Below are 23,140 nucleotides of genomic sequence, written 5' to 3'. Positions count from 1 at the left end.
CATCCGGTGTGACCTCACATGTTTCGGTTGATATAAACTAATCGCTTATCTTATAGGAGTATCATGGATTAGTAGACAATATCATGATGAATACGGAGTAGGAGGTAGGAGGCTGTCCAACTACAATTGTAAAGGGCTCCAACCATAATCCTCCACACAGAAAGTATTTGTAGATGCTGTTATTTTGGACAATGAAGACCTCTTGTTAGTGCTCGGGCCGCAATTAAAAGAGGCCTGAAGGCTGAATAGCTTAGCTACATGGTTTGCTGCTTGCGTGCCTGTGTATTCTATCTACTATTCTGGTAGCCACATGCAGCCAGGTAAGGGGAAGTCTTCCGTTGACCGGGCCCTTTCTTCCTTTGACCGCCTCAGGCCCATCAAAAGCAGAGCTGCATGTGGTCCCAGGAAACTCTGGTGGTGTGGGTCCTGGCTGGTAAGTAGAGGGAATGATGAGGTCATGGTCCTACGCCTACCTTGGTCATTGGTGGTACTGTGCATTTGTCATATTCAGCATGTGTCGATGGTCGATCCAAACCCAACCATAAACTACTTGTCTTATATACTACAAAGTTCAGACAAATTTCGTCCACGTGTTTTGTACAGTACAATCATATGTGCAGTTTTACTGTGCAATAGGAAAACCCCTAGGGAACGAAATGCGTACGAATTCCAGGATGCAGCTGATGGTGTATGACTCTATGACGTTGAGCTTGAGCGTTGCCTGGGATAGTGAAATAATCCTAAGCGGTAGCATTCTTGACTTTGATAAAAGTAACATGCATACTTTGCATAGAGATGATGGCTGAAATGCAAAAGGCGCATTGCATTGCAATAGGGAGCCACAAAAGGGGAGCTTGTATAGATGTCATGCATGCACTCGTAGAGTACGCCTTTCTCAGGCTGTCAGGCACAGGCCATTTCTTTTTCTTTCTTAGGAAACGATGCCGCTTTTGATACGCTAATTTTACATCGTGACGGATTAAAAAAGAGAACACCTGTGGTTACCACATAAACGAGAAATGGATTGGAGGCTATTCCAGTTCCAGCCCTAGGCCCGGTTGGCTTAAACTTATCAGCCGACTTATTAGTTAGAATCTATAGTATTTTTCTCTCACAATAAAAATAGCTTCAATCGACTTATCAGCCAGCTTATTTAAGATGTCAGTTGAGGGGTGCGGTTGCACTAGCACATGGTTCTGTCTCTGCTCCAGTACTCTGCTCATGTGCCGTACAGTAGATACCTACGCACAGATGGTGGCGAGGAAGTTTACGTCTGCCAGTCTACTGTATGTTGGCACACCACAACAAAAGCTGGGGATTCGAGACATGCGATGCGGCGACGTCGCCATCTTTTTCCATGGTGAGACGTCCGGTGCGTGCATTTTCTTTTCCTGGTCTGTGGTCTGGTCTCTCTCGCTCTTTACCATGCGATCATTCGTACGGAGAACGCAGAGGGCAGAGGCTTCAAAAGATGAGCACAATGAGAATGTTCTGTCCAGTACTCTACGCGTTAATTATGTGACTTTACCTCCTTTTTTTTGTTACTGAAATCAAATGACTTTACTTGTGCCCCTGACCCTGGGCCATCCCCCTCTCTACTCCGGCAAGCAGTACTACAAGGCCAGCTCTCTTTTCCCTGCCATCCTTGGCCACTTTCAGCAACCAAAGAATATGTACTGGAGCAGCAGTGAAGCATCGAGGCCTTATTTAAATTCAAGGTGTAAAGATTTAGGGTGTCACGTTAGGTATCATATGGGATGTCACATGAGGTATCTGGATACTAATAAAAAAACAAATTACAGCATCCGTTAGAAATCCGCGAGACGAATTTATTAAGCATAAGTAATCCATCGTTAGCACACATGGCACTGTAGCACCATATTGTCAAATCATGGACTAATTAGGCTTAAAAGATTCGTCTCGTAAATTAGTCGCAAACTATGTAATTAACTATTTTTAGTCTATATTTAATATTTCATATATGTATCAAACATTCAATGAGATATGGAGTAAATTTTAGAGAAATGAATTAAACAAGGCCCTACACTGAGGGTGTGAATGGTTGCAGAGCAAGCCTCGAGCCAGGATGGCTAGGCTGTGCAGGACCAAAGAAGCCGGGTTGAGCTCGTGCAAGTGGTCGTGTTTGCGTTGTTTTTGTTGTTGGTTCAGTACGAGATGAGATTATGTTTGGTTGCATGCATGTATCAAAGTTTTGGGTGTCTGACACATGGGTCCCTGCACCATGCGTGAATCAAGCCGTCCTGCATGGAGAGGAAAGTAAAAATTGAGAAGACAGAGACGTGCGGGATAAAGAAGGGCAGATAAATAAAATGATGCAGGCGACACGACCGCGATGCACCGAGTGATACCGAAGGACCCTTCCGACGGCGTGAGCGGGCCAACCAATCACGCCCTGAAATACTGAACGCATCAATAACGGTGGTCGGGATGCCCGTGACGCAGGGAACCAGAGGACCATGGACATGGACATCATCAACAAAAACCCAGGTCCGGATGCTGCTGCTAGTGCGGCACAGTGGCTCACCCCAGCTCAGCCCCAGCATGAGCAGCCATCTCAGTCACCCATCATTTCACTGGCCATGGCCAGTCAGTCGCCACTGTCCTTTGTGCTTTGCTTTGCTTCGCTTCACTTTTGACCGAATCTTGACCACCCCCCCTCCAACCAATTCGTTGCTTCTGTCCTCACACAGTCACAGACTCACAGATCTCTCGCTCCTGTCAGGGAGGCGTCAGCCAGCCTTCACCTCACTTCCTCAGCTCCTGGAAAAGTCAGTTCGCTACGTACGTAACTTCCGTTCCGATAAAAGCGGTTCATATTTAACCAAATTTCTAATAAATACTATTCATATTTACAGCTCTAAATTAATTTATTATAAAAAATATTTTGTAATTAATCTAATGATATTTATTTGATATCATAAATGTTGATTCTTTTTTATCTATAATAATTGATTAAACTTAAGATACTAACCTATGATACTATATTAGAATTGTATTTTTTTATGGACGGAGGAGTTACTTTAAGTAGTTGATGAAATCTCAAGTTTACTCCGTATGTCCTCTGGTTCATTTGAAGAAGCCGGTAATGGGAAGCTAGTTTTTCCTTTGTCTGACTCATAGTTCATTTCTAAAAAAATAGAGGGAAAAATACACCTTCTTAGCACAGTGTAGGGATATCCCTTAGAAGTCCGAGCTGTTTTATAAAAAGAAACCTTTTCAAATGAGACCCAAATATTGTATATGAAAAAGGCATTAGTAGGTTATCAAATCTCAAATTTAACTAAATATTGTAAAAAATGCTAATATTTATAATATTAATAAATATTATTACATTAACCTGTAACGTATTTTTATATGCTATTTTGAGATATAAACATTGATTTTTTTTTTATAAATGTAGTTAAATTTGAAATTGATTGCCAGAAATATGACCATCCATGTCAAGTCAAAGACTTGAACTCCGGTGGATAGTTTCTAAAAAAAAAAGCCCAACCAGCCAAACTACCGTGAAGTTAATAATTTTGGGAGAAACGGACAATCTGCAAACACACGAGCAATCACAACAACAAAAGATACAACCAAATAATCATCCATTCTAAAATAAGTGTACTTCTAGACTTTTTTTTAAAGGAATCAATGTTACTTAGAAATATTAAAAATCATTTCAGCATTTTATGATTGTAATTCGGAAATAGAGAAAGCAAAAAAAAAAAAAATATTAGAACTAGGTGGACTATACTTAGAAGTGCATTTATTTTAGGATAAATTTGAAGTGTACACACAAAAGAGAGAGATGACACATTTGGTTTTATATAAAAAGAAAAATAAGTAAGGTAAGGGAAAATGCCAAAAAGGAAAACGGAAAAGAAACAAGTGACTCCACCTCCACCTATCCACCCGCTTGCTCATAAGGACGGAGGGAAGAAACGAGGCCGCAACTCCGCGCGAGCAACAGCCAACCACCCACCTCACGTTGCGACCTGCGAGCTCCACCTCCGACCGCCCGCGCGCGCCCACGCCCGGAATAGGCAGTGGCAGCAGCAGCCAGCCAGCCAGCTAGCCGCGCCCCGCCATCGTGGGAGGAGGCCCATGCCGCGGGGGCAGCAGGGGGCAGGGTAGAATGGGCAACGTCACGTCGTCGGTGGCGGCGCGGCTGGCCTTCTTCCCGCCGGAGCCGGCGACGTACGGCATCGAAGCCCAGGACGGCGCCGGCTCCCTGCTGCGGATGACGGGGGTGTCGCCGGACGCGGGCGTCGAGGTGCGCGCGCTGCCCACCAGGGCCGGCACGCGCGTCGTCTCCGCCTTCTGGCGCCACCCCGCCGCGCGGCTCACGCTGCTCTACTCCCACGGCAACGCCGCCGACCTCGGCCAGATGCTCGGCCTCTTCCTCGAGCTCCGCGCGCACCTCCGCGTCAACATCATGAGGTCGGTGAGCTCACAAACATACGCCCCTCCATTGCTTCTGCCGCTCGATCGGTTCCTCTAAGATTTTTGTTTCCCCACTAATATTACTTCTACGCGAGTAGATTTGGATGCCTGTTTGTTGTTTGTACGCCATCCAATTACGAAGATACGTACATTTATTTTGATCAATGCAGGGCATGTTGGTTTTATTCCCAAGGGGAGTTCAATTGGGTTATCTTCTTTGTTTGCAACAAGTAAGCCAGTTGCTAACTGATTGTGAGGAGATCTGATTTTGTCCGTGTCATTGAACAATCGGTTCAATTGAATGAGTCATAAAAAATCTATCTGTGAACTGATGTAGTCATGTGCTCTTGTTTAATTTTCCTTTTCCTGAATAGTTCGGTCAGAGCTGCAAGCCTGCAAAAGTACAGCTTTAGTGTCTCCGTTGTTTTCTGCATGGCAGTTATAAGCTGTCGTGATCTCCTTTACCACGAATCCGAGGCTAGAAAAACAAGTATTGCTTGGAGAAGGCATGTGGAATCCCATGTCTCATGAACAGTTCCAATTATTGTACTAGTACATCGTTTCACAAGTCTTTGTTCTGTTGCTGATGAATGCTGCACCGGGTCCTGGTGTACCTCTGCCGTTCTTGCCTGCAGAAATTTCAGTTAGTTACCGGCCACAACTCTGACACAAGATCAGAATTTGTATGCTCGAATTGTGCCCTAATTATGTTTTATATATGCAAAACTGCGAATCAGGATCAATTTTGTGCCTCTTATCGGTGTGACTCTGTAAAAATTGGGAGTTGCAGAGTAAAGCAGAAGAGCACCATGTCCTTTCTTCTTGTTCTAGCCCGTTGTTTCTGCCCAGCCAAATAAAACCACCAGGATATCTGCTAATTTTGCATCAAGTCCAAGTTTCACTGGCAGTTGGATGTATAACTTTCTAGTGATCTACTCAATACCTACTGTTTGACTTTAGGAACAGAAGTTTTTCCACACCAGAAAAGTTTCCATCTGGATTTTTATTGAATGCTAACTTTTCTTTAGAATAATAGAAAAAACTATTATGTTGAATTACTTGCCGACATTTTCATTCAATAATTGTTACATTGACTAAAGCTGTTTCCTCTGTTTTCTTTTCAGCTATGATTATTCAGGCTATGGCGCCTCTACAGGAAAAGTAAGTCTCTAAAATCTCAAGTGATTTCAAGGGTAGAAATGTGGTTCTCTTGTTGCTTGAATTTGACGTTAAGTTGTACCGGATTAAATTGTCAGTTTGTCTGGACGTATGGTCACCAATTATTTTTTCCCCTTGAACAGTCACCAATTCCTTTTTCTCTTGAGATCAAGATGTCTCCTGTATATGATTGTGCCACATTGTTAGGGATGACTCCTACTAGCAACTGTTAGATTGGACTGTTCCCTATCCTTTTAGCGTAATCAATCCTACGTTCTTCAATAGATCTATGGGCACCCTTAGACTCATTAAGGTCAGGACTTTGGCAAATATCTGGTTAGCCTCTTTCAATTTTCACCTACACCATCAATAGTCCCCAAGGAAGGGGGGAACGGCTGACCATTGCTTTCTTGATCTAGACCATAGCACCTTTGTTCTGGTAGCCATACTTTTTACAAAGTTTTTAAACTAAGGGACCATCATATTAGGTAATCATGCCTACTCAAGAACTTGCTCGGACTGTGAACAATAATGTTGCATGTGTGCTTGTTCCCATAAGTCGCACATAGATTTATGAACTATCGAACACTTCGATTTAGAAAATAATAAATGATGGTAGGCACGTTCCTGTCTATGTACTGTGCACCTAGCTGTATCTGTTTTCCAGGTTGTATGTAATGCAGACTAACTGAGTTCCCTTTGTGGTCTAACACAGCCATCAGAGTACAACACATACAATGACATAGAGGCTGTTTATGATTGCTTAAAAAAGGAGTATGGGATAGAAGAAGAGGATTTAATCCTGTATGGGCAATCGGTTGGAAGTGGACCAACATTGCATTTGGCCTCACGTTTGCAAAAGTTAAGAGGGGTTGTCCTTCACAGTGGTATACTCTCTGGCATACGGGTTCTGTATCCAGTGAAAGTGACACTCTGGTTCGACATCTTCAAGGTATGTTTCATGTTTACACCATAATTCGATAATTCCCCTTCTGCTCCGGAACAGCGTTTACTTTGTTATCCAAATCTGGCTAACTTTCATATATTTTACAGAACATCGACAAAATAAAGCAGGTTGACTGCCCTGTGTTAGTCATACATGTGAGTGGGCTTTTAACCTCGTTTTCTTAATCTAAAGTCATCTAATTTTTTCCTTCACTGTGATTGCCTTGCTAGTTTCTGTATTCTTATTGTCGAGATGCATCATATACAAGTTTATGATTCTGTTCCCTTTAAAACAAATTAGGAAAATCTGTAGCCACAAATATCTGACTAATCTGTTTCTCAGCAACTTATTGACCTCTAGCATTTCTTGTACGTATATTGGTGTGTCATGACTCTCGGATCAGTCAGGAACTATATGTGCATGCTAATCCTTCAGATTGATCTATGGCTAGACAACTTTGTGTAATCCTTCAGATTTTCTTTTTGACCTTTTCTGTCTCTTGACACTCTGTTTGTATCCTTGCACCATTTAACCTTAATAAATTTTCAGTAGGGGTTTCAACCCCTCCTGTTCCATAAAAAAACTATATATGCATGCCTCTATGATCCCTATTCTGAACCACGATCCATTCAATCCATTTCCCAAGTACTATATTTTCAAACGCGCGTTGCTGAACAATGACTCGTGCCTCATGCATGAACTAATTAACGAACGACCCAACAAGTCACGAGATCAAAAGTTGTCAGATTCTGAATTGCCACCACCCAAGTAGTTTCTATTGTTTGTACTATCTTGATTGACTTTGTGAACCGTATATCCATATGGCAGGGCACAGCCGATGACATCGTGGACTTCAGTCACGGCAAGCGCCTGTGGGAGCTTGCCAAGGAGAAGTACGAGCCGCTGTGGATCAAAGGCGGTGGCCACTGCAACCTGGAGACGTACCCGGAGTACATCAGGCACCTGCGCAAGTTCATAAACGCCATGGAGAAGCTGGCCAAGGACAGCAAGGCGGCCCAGGCGCAGACGTCGTCGAGCATGGCGGGCGAAGTAAGACACACCAAGTGCTTGAGATTCGGGAAGAGATGAGGTCTCGGCCGTCTTTAGCCGTGTATGCCCAGTCACTAACCCTGCTGCGTGCATCGCATTGCTGCTGCTCGTGTCGGGTGCAAGTCGAAGCGATAGCACAAGTCGTCAATGAGGAAGGCAGGCAGGCGGATGGATGCTGGATGGGGTTTCCTGTTGAGTTTTACGTGTTCTGCAGATGCCGACGACCTGGGAAGGAAATGCAGTCCAGCAGCAGCAGCAGCAGCAAGTCAGCAACCCCTAGTTCATGTATGGTGCGTGTGAGTTGAGTTCAGAGTAGACAGACAGACCTGTGGCTGCTGCAGTGTTCTGGAGATGAGGAGATGCCTTTGTTTTCCTAGTGGACGCCACGGATTAGCCTGTTTGTAGCTCAATTTTTTCTTGTTCTTTTTTGTTTTCGCTACCTGTATTGTAGTCACTGTGCAAAAGAATTCGTTCCGATTGTTGCAACAAAGTGAAGTACGCTATGACTTGTGAGGGAGTCTGTGAGCTGACGAGTGACGACCATCATGGATTCATGTCCATGTCCTTGTCCCTCGGTTTGAGTACGTAGGCTGCAGTCAGAGACGGGCTGTGCTGAGGCGAGTTTTGACCCAGAAAGCTAGCCCGGTTGCGTCCTGACCCCATCCCGCGCGCGCCCGCGGGCCGTGATGAAAGAAAGCGTCGTTGGGCTGCCATGGTCGGGCCATGCACTCGCGCCGCTGGGCCGGGGCCTGGTCTTTGGTGAGAGGAAGGAATGGCTTTGTCTCTCCTGGTGCTGCTCGAGCTCGATCTCTCCGCATGCAGACGAGACGACGACGCAGATCTCCATGCTTGTGTGCAGACTTGCAGTTGCAGGCTGGAGGCTGCAGGCACGCACGCTGCTAGAGGCTGCAGCTTCTGCTAGCCAGCAGCCAGATAGCACGGCCGGGGGTCCATGTGCAATATGCAACCTGTGCATGCATGCATGCAGTATACATGCTCCTGTACCGGTGTGCATGCATACCTGTGCATCAGTATATGCACAGAGTCTTGGCTCTGCACCTGCACTGCACGCAGCTGGCGCTAGCGACCTGCCCCTGCCCGCAACGAATAAGCATGCCTCGGTCGTCGTTTGGCCGATGATCCACGTACTTTTACCCATCGCTCCATGCCTCGTTCGATCGATCGATTAATTGCACTTGAACGTGGTTCTGACAAATAGTAGTGAATCCGTACGTGCATGGTTTGGTCTACCGGCTTCTGCGTGCCTCGGAGAGTGCGTTGCGTGCTTGCTCTACGTATTGAGACTTGGTGGCTGGCTCGGTGCTATTTGCATTTTGCCAGATGATGCTACCACTGTACCAGTCTGCAGTATATGCTACCATACTGACGGTGTATTCTTTTATTAAAAAAAACAAAAACACGTTATATAATACATACATATATATATAGATGCTTATAGACGCACGCATGTATACATGCATACATACTTGCACGTCTCACTCTCTATAAACACTTTTAAGAAACTGAGCTAGCAGATTTTGAAACTTCTGCTGGCTGGCCAATCTGTGGGTCTCTGCACACCCACGATCGAACCAAATTTTCATCCTAGCAGTATGCTAGCTAGCTGGCGACGGCCATGTCTCCATGTAGTGCCCTGTGCCCTTATTCTAGCTATTTTGCTCTACCTTGGTCATGGACCAAATCCTAATGGGGTCTTTCCACTTTCATCAATAGGATATCATATCTTAGCATTTTTGTGATATGGTATGGCAAAAGCAGTAAAGAAGTTGAGAGATAATTAATTAAAAGGTTTCATTTACATATTAACAATGGCATGGCACGTGCACGGGCATAGGCGGTAGTAGCTAGTCTAGTACGTATATATCAGTGCATCACTCCTACTCCGTATGTTTTATTATACGCTACACGCGAGTACTAGCTAGCTAGGCGTTACGTATATGCTAGTATATCCATACATGCATGCATGCTACGTACGACACGATGGAACGTGGTTGCAGGGTCCCGTACCGTACGACTGCGAGCAAGAGCAAGTAGTAGAGCCATAGTAGAGGCCGGGATGGAGTAGAAAAAGGTAAAAGGGTTTCAAATTAATAAAATAGAAGGAGGTTATTCAGTAGCCATCGTAGGTTTCATTACTTTTCTTCCATTCAAATTAAAAAAAGCTAAAAAAAAGGATAGCGAATGCTCGATTCACCATTGATAGCTTTATCCCTAAAAGGAGGGATATTATGATAATAGCGGTAGATTCAAACAAGAACTTAATGAAAAAAAAGACAAGATAGAAAAAATTCTTAATAATCCGAAGCCCACCTTAATCCATATGTAGTGTGGACGTGTGGTAGTACTATTTGTATGCCGCCGATGAATACTAAGGGCCCGTTTGGTAGAGCTCCGGCTCCAGCCAAAACAACTTTAGTTGTAGCTTTATCAGGGGAGCAGATTCACTTGAGGAGCTGAAACAGTTTTTTGGACCGTTTGGCAAAACAACTTCTCTCCTGGGTTAGAAAGGGTAAAATCTCCATAGTACCCTTATTTATTTTCTTTTTCTTTTTTCTTTCTCTTTTCTCTTTCCTTTTCTTTCTCTGTCTTATCTTCTCCAATCTCCACCGCACATTTTCTTTCTCTGCCTTCTCCACCACACATTCTTCTCCATCAGATGGACGCCCTGCCCGCATGGCCGCATGGCTGCAGCTTGACGCGATGACACCCCCGCGATCCGATGCCTCAACGCACTGCGCAGCCATGGCGCCCCTGCGCACGTGCCCTGCGCTCCAACGAGCGCGCCGCCTCCACCACTCTCCGCGCGGCCGCGCCGTCGTCCCTCCCCACGCCGGCCTTGCCTTCCCACGGGGCATACTTGACCATGGGCGTGATGGGGTCTACCAGATCGAGACGAAGCTGGGAGAAGCAGGTATTTTTGGCTCCTCTTCTCTCTCCTAGCTCGTCTCAGCGGAAATCGCGGAGCTTCTTCCCAGGAGCTGAACGGTGCGGAGGCGTTTGGTTGACGGAGCTGTAAAACGGCTCCTGAAGCCCGTGCCAAACGACCCCTAAATAATAATGGACATACATACGTGTCCTCTTGCTCCGATCCGTCCGGGCAAACGGCAACCGACGCCTTGTTCACTTTGCAAAAATTTTTTAACCCGATAAATAGTATCACTTTCGTCTTATTTGGTAAATATTGTCCAATCGTGGACCAACTAGGCTCAAAAGATTCATCTCGTGATTTCCAACTAAACTGTGTAATTAGTTATTTTTTTTAGCTACATTTAATACTCCATACAAGCGGCTAAAAATTGATATGATGAAGAGAGAGTGAAAAAAATTGAAATTTGAATGGCATCTAAACAAGGCGGGAGATCGATCGGATGTAATTTCTGCCCTGGTGGTGCCCCCGGCAGGTCCTTCAAAATTAAATGAACTTTCATGCACGGGATCCAACAAATTAAAGATTGGGCTGCTAGCTGGCCGGCCGGAAAATCTCGAACGATTGCATTTGGCGTCGTGTCATGTCTTGACCTTAGCAGCTTTAGGACCGGACTCGTCCACCTCTATTTCTATCTCTAAAAAGAAATATTTTATTATAGTCATTGAGATACCCTACTCTATACCTATTTCTCCCACATTCATATTATCTCTATCCCATACTCTATAACCACTATTCCATATTTTATTACCCTCTCTTTCCCTTCCTCACGAACTTTCTCTTCCATGCTACAGTGATTCGTGGGGGGCCTGGCCAACCAGCCAGCCACCGGCCAGCCAGCCGAACAGCCCGGAAGTTCCCAGAAGGTGAAACATGGGAACGGGAAGATGGGCAATGTTTCCGTTTCAGGCTGCTAAGGTTATGACCGTGGATCGACGATGAGCAGAGCAACTCGCCCTCGCCCGGCCTTTCTGGATCTGGAGCTAGGTACCAGGTAGGTAGGTGACAAAACTCTCCCAGTAGTACTCGATCTAGTTAACAACTGTACATTCAGGCCTGGTTTAGATTGTAAATTTTTGTAATCTGGACACTGTAGCACGTTTCATTTGTATTTGACAAACTTTGTCCGATCATGGACTAACTAGGCTCAAAAAATTCATCTCTTGATTTACATCCAAACTGTGCAATTAGTTATTTTTTTACCTACATTTAATGCTCCATGCATGCGTTCAAAAATTGATGTGATGGAGAGAGAATGAAAAAACTTAGAATTTTGAGGCAATCTAAACAAGGCCTCACTTAATTCTGGCATGTGTTATGCATCTAAGAAATGGAGTACGGAGTATATATGCATGCAGTGTCTGTGTAAGTAATACGTAGTACACTCGTAGCCTTCATGCGTGATGACGATGATAGGGAGAGTGAGAGTATATTCAGTAGCCAGCTACAAAATAAGTTATTCTGTAGTCACATCCATTTACGATAATTTTATATACTAATTTACGATAATGTCAATGCATATTTATGATAGTTGAGTTACTATAACACATGGGGATATTTACCATAACGATATAGTGAACCACTTAGTAAGGAGTTACTATAATCTCGTAAATTAACATAGTAACTAGTAAAATGCCCGTGCTAACGCAACGGATTTATCTTGGAGATGCACATGAAAACAACCAATGTAGTATAGTGCATGTACTAACGCCACAGCTTAATTTCAGGGATGCACATAAAACAACCAAACGACGATGAATTTTTCATTATTTAAGTTTCACGCAATTATAAATGACTATGTATATAATCTGGAAAACACTTATCTCGCCTCAACCATCTAATTTACAATTTGCTAGTTGATTGCCCATGCAAATAAACGTCACACAAGAGCAGAAAATAATAAACGCAATAAAATAAGCATGAAAATAAATAGTAACACGTTTTCGAAATGAATCAGTGGAGTCACCAATAATCTTTTTTTGCTTGACAAACATAATAAATTGCATATGATACATGATGAGTTAAAGTTTTCCTTTGAATAATAAGCATTTCTTGCAACTTTGAGTTTGGACAAAACAAGAGCTATTCCCTAGTTCGTTTCATCTCACAAGAGTCAAGCAGTCAGCTCTTAGATCTTTCTCTCTTGCTGTAATGCATGAATATTTCATTTGCCCCAAAACATATTTTCCTGCTTTCAACCAACCAAAAACTGAGTCCAGCAACATAGCACATATATATTTTGCCAAAAATGCTCAAAAGATGACAAGATAAATAAAAGGTAACAATCAGTAGCATTTTCTTTCATATCTAGTCCATGCTACTGTAAAATTTATTGAGGTTGTATAATGCCAAGGACTGTCTTGCCAATACCTACACTGAGAAGATCATCTGGATAATGCTTGTTATCAGCCTCCAGATAGAGCCAATGGCATCATGTAGATCTTCATATTGAAAAGCTGACACCTGCAACATGAGGCATAAAAAAGTCATGTTTTATGTTGTGTAAAGATCCTTGTCAACTGACATATATAAAATTGATTCAGTAACTTTTTTTAGAACTGTCACCGGGGGGATTGAATCCCCACCTGAATATATACATATATTGATTCAGTAACTCACATACAGCTTTATCTTATACAGAATTCATTATATTTGTTAAAGGATTTCTGCCGCTTTGCCATGGAAGAAACATTTGATAAAATCGGACAGGATATGTCAAATGAGAATAAAGGTCTCCCTTTTCTGATTTTAAATAAAAAACCAGTAAATATTATCTTCACCACAATTGAATCAACAAGGAAGCACTCGAAAGAGAGATCAATATTGTATCTGCATTACCCTTGCAACATAAAAAACCATATATGATAATATAAATATTCCTTCAGTCTTAAAGCTTGGAACACAGGATCAGGCAGGGAAATTATTATTTATTGAAGAAAGGAGAAAATGACAAACCTACTAAATTTTGATTTATTGACCAAACACATGCATGGTCAGTCTTCTTAGTAGTATAGATTTGTTGGCCATGATTTTGAAACATAATCTGTACAAAAGAAAACTTACTCGATTAATTTTAGGCTTCAACTTTCTCCTGCCAAATGGGATTTTTTTATGCATCAGTTTTGCACCAAAAAAAGTATACGAGCCTTAACTCCTGCAAAGGAAACCAACAAACTGAAGGTTATTCAGTTTTCGATGTGCTCACGAACACCATGGGCTACGGAAAACAATAATTATAATTGTTTTTGTTGATATAAACTATTAAACTATAAAGAGAAATTTACAATTCCATTAATAAAATGTGCTCTTGGAGCTTGGTACATTTAATAAGAACCTAAAAACATAAGAATATCTTAGACATTAAGCATGGACTAACATACAGTTACATAATGTTTTCTCTGGTATAAACTTAGTAATCAGGGGAGAAGTTCATAAATGCTACAACTATTTCCTTGTTGCTGAAGGAACTGAGTTTGAGCCCAGCGAAGCAGCTAGATATCACCCATCACTTGCACTCCCTGATTAGTTACAAGACAAGATAATTTGTATATAAAAAAGAAATAGGTGTAGCATTTACCCAACCATTCATCAAGACTTAATAAGTAAACAACAAAGATACTCTTTATGTGTTTCTTTACCTCTTGCAAGGTATAGAAAAATAAATTTAGCAGATGCGAAAGTAGTAGCAAGTAGCCAAGTACAGCTAAAACTACAAAGGGGATGCCCCTCACCTGTAACAGAAGATCTTCTTTGTCCAGTGAAGACGGAGTTGTCGTTGCTGGCCTTCTTGACAAAAAGCGATTCAGTGACTTCTCCGAGTCCAGGAGGTCCGTCAGGTAGTCCTTTTCTTTCCTACAAATACCATCACCAGAAAACAATCTCATGAGATTTATTATGTCAGTTCCAAATGCCTATTTTTAATGCGCAGAGGTTTAGTCCAATGAAATTTATTATGTCAGTCAAACATATCATCTACCATACTAATTCACCGACATTTTCTTTCCTAGAACCACACCAGAAAACGTAACAGGCTTTTAATACAGCCTCAAACAAATGAGAAAATTGAAAATACCGCAATTGTCAAAAGTATGGGGCTCCAAAGCCAGATTGAATAACCTATTAATATTTATGGATTTTTTTCTATTTCTTTCCAGTTGATGCTCGTATTTTTAAAAAGGTAAATGCTCGTACTACTAAGATGAAGATGAATAGTGATACTTAAACAAAACTAAATCGAGCATGCAAACTGGAAAACACAGTGTGGTCTGTGGCTTGTGAGCTCACCGGCCCGCACAAAGAATTGACCAATCTGCATACCAGGATTATGGAAAGACATTCTGAGTAGACTTCTGGGATGCATGTACATATCAAACGTTGAGACATGATAGCCCATGCTTGTGGCATGCATTATTCAATACTGACAGTTCGCACGCACGTCCAACCGAGAATCAGATCCACTGTGTCTTGCGGGAACACCTCCTTGCCAATTGAGTTATCTGAAGGATCAGGACACGGGCGTGCAGAGATACAGCGTAAGAACACGGGCGTGCAGGGATATCAGACACTGAAATCACAGAAAGGCAATGTAAGCAGGCACCAGGCAAATCGAGAAACGAGCGCCTGACTTACCGACTTCCGATCAAGGTCCCCGGCCGCAGAGGCGTGCTCTCGATGGATCCAGGCTTCACGGGTACGACACACTTGGGGTAGGTGTCGAGGGAGCCGGCAGCGGGCGGGACGACACGGCTGACGCAGAGGTCCAGGCCGCCCTCACCTGCTGACCGCCATATCAGTTTACAATGCTCGTGCTAACACTACAGTAAGAAATAAAAAGAAAATATGTTTCTTAAAAATGAAGTAAATATAGATTAAGATTCATACCAAAAGGGATTCATGATGAGTTATCATATCGTTGAATCCATGGGAAATATACTTAAAGAAATTATCATATTATTGACGTGTGATTAAAAAATCATATAAAAAAATAGAGGAATAACAATAATGATAAAATTTAACACGTCAATTCTTATACGTTGTATAAAAAATATAACTATTCATTGTGATGATGTAGCACACATAATTCTAATAAAATTCATATTTATTTTTCATGACTAAATATCTAGATATATTATATAATACACAGTATTAGAACAAACAAGAACCTACATGCTCTGCAAAAAGGATTAGTCAACAAATGTTCAGTAATCATTTATTTGAACATCCCTATTTGCAGCATAGGCGGCTCACCTGGAATAATGTCTTGTCAAAATCAAGAATGCTGGACATGGAACGACCCTTGATCAGATGCCTGAAATTAAACAAGGAGATTATGTTTTAAACAAAGTATACATCTTGACAAGTACTTAGTACAGAAATTGCCATCCAACATATAGATAGAGTTATAAGGACATGTGATTACTTAACTAACCATGATTTGATGATCCCTCCTTCTGGTTATAAACGCAGAGGACATAAATCATATGAAAAGAAGAACCCATGGGAGGGATGAGAATAACCACAGGAAAATCCAACTGCAATTGCCACGGACAGTAGTTCATAGTACAGAAACAGCCTGAATGCAGTAACTAAAGAAAAATAAAATAAAATCAGGCGATGTTGAAACAATCGAGTTGTACCACGATGTCGAAAACTTAATATTAACCAAGCCAATGCTTCCTTCATCAGGTTTCAGATTTATTTTTTAATTCAAAAAGCTATCGTTAACATGGGTGGCGGGTACCTTATGGCGGCTGCCATTGTAATTTGTAAATGGATTAACAAAAAAAAAAAATCCAGCCTGGCGATGCAGGGTGCTGCTGGCTGTCCTGCACCTATGGCGGCAGCGAGGCCTTGGATAGGATGTACTACGGGCTACATCTGTATCAAATTAGAAATAAGATGTATTTCTATATGCTCCTTAGATCAGAGAAATCCTGACTCATTTCTACAGTTATATTACATACATGTGGCTACATCTACGGATCTACGGGCTATCAGATCAGATCAGAGAAAGTTAGGGTTAAAGAATTTGGGACCTTCCAATGAAGAAGAGAAGGGAGACGACAGCGCGGGGCCAGGGGGCTAGGGGCCGCGCACCGACGCCGCTGGCAGGGCTGGGCGCAGCACGTCGGCGTTGCTGGGGCCGACTCACGCGATTCCTCGAGCGCCGCCTATGGAGACCTCCGGGCGAGCGTGGACAGCAGGGACCGAGGGAGTCCGGTGGCGGCCAGGCTGGGCTCGGGGAAGGAGAAGGAGGACGATGTTTTCTCGGAATCGAATGGGGTCGCCTTGGGTTCGAATGTGGCTGCGGGGTGCGGGCGTGAGGGCCTGGCCGCGGGAGGGCGATGGAGGGCAGACACACTCAACGTTAGCCGTCGGATTTGGATGAGTAATGAGAGAGAATAGCTAAGAGATAATCTGGTGCATCCGTTTTGATGGTGTTATATTTTCTGGGTATATTTATGGGTATGGATGTAGCATAGGTCATGACTGTGGAGCAGACATTTGTTGTGTGGCTGTAGATTTATTCTAACTGGTGTATTATAAGGTGGGGTAGATTAACGTAACTCAAAGTGGCTACAGAATAAGTTATTTTATAGCCAGCTACAGGGTAGTAGTTATATATATATATATATATATATATATATATATATATATATATATATATATATATATATATAGTAGTTTAATACAACGTTATAGTAAATATCCCCACGTGTTATAGTAAACCAACTATCGTAAATATATATTAACATTATCATAAATTAGTATATAAAATTATCGTAAATAAAGGTGGCTACAGAATAACTTATTTTGTAGTTGGCTACTGAATATACTCTCTCTCTATATATATATATATACACACACACTACGGGATACAGTAGCTTTGCCGGGCACTCGGCAAAGGCCCAAAAACACTCGGCAAATGCTTTGCCGAGTGTAACACTCGGCATACAACATATGGCATTAATTTATCGGCCAACAGTAGTTTGTCGAGTGTTTTTTATCGAGCACTCGACAACTAGTTTGCCGAGTGTCAATAAACACTCGGCAAAAATAAACTCTCGGCAAAAAATGTTAACGGGATGGCACGATGACGGCGATTTTACCAAGTGCACGATGGAAAAACACTCGACAAAGTTTCTCAAGTTTGCCAAGTATCAGGACTAAAACACTCGGCAAAGTTTCTCAACTTTGCCGAGTGTCAAGCCGAAAACACTTGGCAAAGTTTCTAAACTTTGCCGAGTGTTCAGCTCAAAACACTCGGCAAACAAGCGCGCAACGACCAGATTTTATGGTCACTTTGCCGAGTGTCCATTAGAATACACTCGGCAAAGAAGGTTCCCAGATAACAGAAAATGGCCTCTCCGCCGAGTGTTTTGCCTTGACACTCGGCAACTCCTCTCTTTGTCGAGTGTTACACTCGGCAAAGCGACCAAGACTTTTTACTAATCTGTCACGTATAACGGACCCCTCTCAATTCACAATAAACCATCACAATTCGTAATAAAACATCATCACATGCATAATTATATGTCACAGGTATAATAAACCATCATCATAATTCACAATAAACCATCATCACAAGTCACAATAAACCATCATCACAATTTACAATAAACCATCATCACAAGTCACAACTAAGTCACAATAAGCCACAAATGCAAATGTAATCACTACGGAGGCCCTTGGAACCTCTGCGACAAATCCGGGTCTTGAGACTGATTATTTGATGCGGCCGATTGATTATGCACAAAAGAGAAGTATTCGAAACAGTGTTAGCTTCCTTTTTAAGTTGCAGGAAAATGATAATAGATTAACACTCCCATAATTCCTTCTGCTCATTTTTTATCTATGTACTACGTTATTTCTTGTTTACAGTGCTGCATGCATTATGCTTGAAGAATACCAAACTGCAAAGGCTGCACTTGAGTTGGGTTCTTCCTATGCATCAGGCAATGTGGCGCATGCTATTTTCTAATGATATGTGTCCAATTAGCTACCTTGCCTGGGAAATGTTTGCAGCAGCCTTGTGTACTGGAGAATAATTATGTTTCAGTTCAATCATCTCATACTGTCTGCCCTGTTATTTGGTTTATGTGTCCAGAGGAATCTAGCCAGGCACCAGTAAAGAAGGTTGAGGCTCCTGTGGCTGCTACTGTTGAGGACAAGGTGGATGCCGCAAATATGGAGAATACACTGCCAGTGGTAGAACCCCCAAGCAAACCTAAATACAGGTAACTAGTGTAAATTCCTAGAACTCTTTGAACCACCTAGCTCAGACTGAATGCTATGTAATCAAACCACTTTACCTTTTCCCAGTACAGATTTGTTTACTGATAAGCATATTCTAATTCAGGGAGCCATACTTGGAGGAAAGCAAAATGCTTCTCCCTTACTGAAATTAATGTCAAGCATGAGTTGCTAGTTTTTGGCTAAAATTTTCTCTTAAATAATTTGTGCTGCAGGCATGACTACTACAACAATGCCGATGAAGGAGACCATCCTCGGCATCTTCTCCATCCACAACACTGCAGGTATATATTTACCTGACATCGATCTATTCTGCTGGCAGGCATTTGATAGGGTTCCTGCTGTTCCTGTGCCTGACAATCTTCACAGCAATGGTGATCCCAAGGAACGGCAGCAGCAGCAGGAGCAGCGATAGCAGCACTGCATACCAGCTGGGAGATCTGGTGGAGATGGCCAAGGTCAACATGACGGTAGCGCTGAGGCACGAGGCACTTGCAGCGTGTTTCCTGCTGCCACCATCTGCTGCTACTGCTTTAGCTGCTTTGTCTGAAGATGGTCAGTAGATCCCAACCAGCTATCCACCCAACACTTTCTCCTCTCACCATCATGCTATCCAGATCCAGGTACTAAATTACTAGAGTATTTTTTTTGTTTGTTAACTAGGCCAGTAGTATGTACACTCTCTACCCACAAAAGCTAGCATTGACTCTTACATCATGACTCATGAGCTATATCAGCATAGCTAGCTAGCTGGTCCAGCTTCTAGCAAAGCTAGCATGCATTCCATTTGGATCATGCTTTTGTGTGATGATGAGTAAGCATGCAGCACCCTAATTCTCTAAGTCCGGGTCTTGAGGCTAACATCTAAAGTTCTCTAAGTCAAAGTATTCAATCAGCAGTATAAGGTGTCAAGTGACTCACAGGAGTAGTTGTGGGTGGCTGAGGTGGAGGGAATAGCACCGGTGGTGGTGGCAAAGCTTGACCCATACTCGATGCAAAATTCTGCATGTATTAGAATATTTATTCCATGCTCAACCAATTTTTTTCCTCTATCCTCTGCATCGTCCGCCGTTGTACTTCCTCCATGTTCCGCCACTCGGCCGCCACCTACTGAATCATCTCCGCCATCCTCACCTCCATCTCCTCCCGTTGCTTTGTTTCTGCTTCCACCCGGGCCTATAACATTTAATCCCAATGTTACAATGCAAAGATAAAGTACGTAACAATCAACGAACGATGAATAAAACAAAAATAACCTAGAGAGCCTCCATCTGGAACTATGTAGCGGTTGGCCGTGGGCGTATCGCTGGGCTCGAGCTCGTGCTCCTTGCTCAGATCTGGGAGAGAGTAGGAGTAGAGGCCGTGTCGATTGTACTGTCGTCAATCCAGTACTGGCCATGCTTCTTGCCTCCTCCCACCCTCATCACGATTTCTCCATCAAGATCCTGGGTGCTCGGATCAAACTGTGGCCCATGAACCTGCCTTGTCATCGTTGTGTACTCACTGATGTGGCTGTGGATGCTGGGATCGCTGTACGCCTCGGGCGGATCCTCCGGGTTGAAGTCGATGTTTGCCGTCACCTTGCCCTTTTTGGATAGAACCCATGCCTTGAACTGGGAGCAAGGCTAGCCATCATGTGACGACGACTGCGGCAAAAATGCAAAATGATTAGAAATTATGCAGAATTGAGTGTTAGAATAAAGAAATGAATTTGCGTACCCATTTTTCCCTGTATTTGTCGAGGCTCAGGCTGCCTTGATGGTGTGATGCACGTGGCATCAGCAAACGCCGATCCCGGCAAATGGTGTGCGTCTCCACCCACCCGACTCCAACCACTTGTCCACCATGTATTCCCAGCACTGGGCATGCTGGGCGCACCAGTACGGAGGCACCTACGTGATCAAGTGTATGACATGAAAAAAATGAAATTAAGCATAATTAATCTAATAAAAAGTAAGTATTAATGTTCTTTACCTGCAAGAATTGTTCCTGGGTCAGGTTCATTGTTCTTGCCTCTTCTTTTTTAACCTTCATCCCTCTGTGTTGAGCATAGTAGTCGATGATAGCCTGGACGCGCGCCTGCATGTCCTTCACGAGCTTCTTGGCGGCATCTTTAGAGATGGAGGCCGCCTTGGCCTTGTACCCCTCCTGGCATTTGTAGAAGTCCTACATATAGACGCGATGTATACAATCATTACTTCAAGAATGTCCAGTGAATGTGATGTATAGAGCAATGTAGTGCGAGGAATACTTACCCACAACTCGCCCTTCACCCGCTCCGCCTTGTTGGGGAATACCCTGCTGTCACGATCAGTGGCGTCGAGGGCGGTGACGTAGTGGTCCCACATGTAGGCCAGCTGTAGCTCTTCGTGGAATTGCACTAAGCCAAGGAAGTGTAGCCTGCATAAAAGGCCAAGGATGCCGTTGACCTTGCGATTGTGATCACCCCCACTGACCTTAATCCAAGTCCTGCCCAAGTGGTTAAGATAAATTATTAGTTTCCATTGTAATTTTCAACATATCAAATGAAAAATTATTAAGAACATCTAAAGTCACTTACTTTTTACCAGAGGGTCGAATCATCGAGCGCCTCTCAAGAGGTATCGGTCGCCTCGGGAGGGTCAAGGGACCTCGCAACCAGACCTGGGAACCCACTGCCTCCTCCACCTGCTCCTGCTCCTCCTATACCTCCTCCTCATCACCAGAGGCATGCACGGAAGGTACCTCCTCGTCACCAGCGGTGTGGGCGGAAGGTACCTCCTCAGACGACGACGAGGGAGCTACAGGCGATGGGGGCCTCGCCCCTTTACCCTTCCCTTTACCCTTCCCTCCACCCTTGCCTCGACCCCTCCCTGAAGCTGACCCTAAAGCTCTAATCTTTCCATAAAGCGCCGCGATCTTCCTCATACCGCCCACCATTGTTCAATCACCTGCAATTAAAGAGTAAACCAATCAGCATAGATAAACAAAACATACTTAGAAAGATATGACAAATAATAAATAAATTAGTACGGCTCATACATGTATTAGAAATAATCATCATGATCGGGATTAGCTAGATCATAAGTCTCATCATCACTATCACGCGTGTCGATATAATCATCATGATCGGGAATGTCGTCATCACTGTCATTGCCTAGATGTAATCACTGAAGTAATTCTAAGTCCTTCACATTCTAAACCTCCTCTCCAGCATCCTCGTCCGCAACCCTTTCATTGTCTACTTCCATTCCGATCGCTTCGGTTAAGTCTATCTTAAAACTCCCTTTGAGCCCATCTTCTTGGAAGAACTCTCCATCATATGTGTTGGGGTCTATGTTGTAATCTTCATTGTTTGGTATAGGTAGTTTATCATGTGGCGATACCTTATACACAACATCCCAACCATTAAGACGGTCGTCGGTTTGGCACAGGTTTGAGAGATAATAAACTTGCGTGGCCTGTTGAGCCACAATATAGACATCATCTCCTGGTAAGACGGATGATTGTCAAATTTCGACTAGCCCAAGATTAGGGGTCCGTCTCACTACTGATGGATCAAACCAATGGTATTTGAATATGACTGGATTAAGAGGTTTGCAACCATGAAACATGAGTTCGTATATTTCTTCAATTCTTCCATAGTACTCGACCCCATCAAAGCCTAGCATAAAAACTCTGGTATTTGTGGTTCTTTGATTGGGCCGACTCTGCTCGTGGCTTGTTGTGTGAAAGCGATAGTCATTCACGTCATAACCGGTAAATGACTTAACCCTATAGGCATAACCATCGGCAACCTGTCTCAACTCAACACTCATAGACGCATCAGTTTGGCCCTACAAGTTCAAGCAGGGTGGTTCGTTATATTATTCGTATGTATGAGCAACTTGTAATGTCAAACTAAGTACGAGCTAAATTGGACTGTACCTTCTGTTTGAACCAAGAAATGAAATCGGGCATTCCATTTCCCACACCCTCTTTGAGAAGGGTCTTAGCTTCCTACGGGGTAGGTTCCCTTGACTCACGCCATAATTGACGATGAAATTCCCTGTACCAATGAGAAACATGGGAGTTGGACATAGAATAGTGACTACTTGAGAACAAGTTTGTTGAGAACTTATAGCATGTACGGCTCCACTTTGGATAGGTTGGTCAACACATACAACACGATAGTGCGCCACTCTTCGTGTTTCAAGGTCTTGTGGGTCGCACCACTTGCACTTCCGAGTTGTCCTTGGAAAATGCTAAGGCTCGATTCATCTTCATCGGCATTGTAACGAGGGGGTGGATTATGCACGCGAGGAAGGTTGTCAGTATAGTATTTTATTGTGAAGTTTGACACCTCCTCCAGAATGTAT

General features: G+C 43.2%; 1 protein-coding gene and 1 long non-coding RNA gene across 2 annotated transcripts; one reads left to right on the top strand and one right to left on the bottom strand.

The window, feature by feature from the left end:
• The first annotated feature begins 3,947 nt into the window (after positions 1–3,947).
• LOC136464728 (uncharacterized) lies at positions 3,948–8,100 on the top strand. The gene is made up of 5 exons (XM_066463682.1): positions 3,948–4,446; positions 5,574–5,610; positions 6,323–6,559; positions 6,661–6,708; positions 7,382–8,100. The coding sequence occupies exons 1-5, from the start codon at positions 4,142–4,144 to the stop codon at positions 7,640–7,642; spliced, it is 888 nt and encodes a 295-aa protein (XP_066319779.1). The 5' UTR covers positions 3,948–4,141; the 3' UTR covers positions 7,643–8,100.
• A 4,184-nt stretch (positions 8,101–12,284) lies between these two features.
• Positions 12,285–15,859, bottom strand: LOC136464727 (uncharacterized). The gene is made up of 6 exons (XR_010761255.1): positions 15,798–15,859; positions 15,180–15,324; positions 14,868–15,046; positions 14,282–14,402; positions 13,614–13,704; positions 12,285–13,013 (listed from the first exon to the last, which is right to left on the bottom strand). It is a non-coding gene; the product is annotated as an uncharacterized lncRNA (long non-coding RNA).
• Positions 15,860–23,140: the final 7,281 nt, after the last annotated feature.

Source organism: Miscanthus floridulus, chromosome 7, assembly GCF_019320115.1.
Source record: "Miscanthus floridulus cultivar M001 chromosome 7, ASM1932011v1, whole genome shotgun sequence".
NCBI lineage: Eukaryota > Viridiplantae > Streptophyta > Magnoliopsida > Poales > Poaceae > Miscanthus > Miscanthus floridulus.
This window is presented reverse-complemented; position numbering and strand designations above follow the sequence as displayed.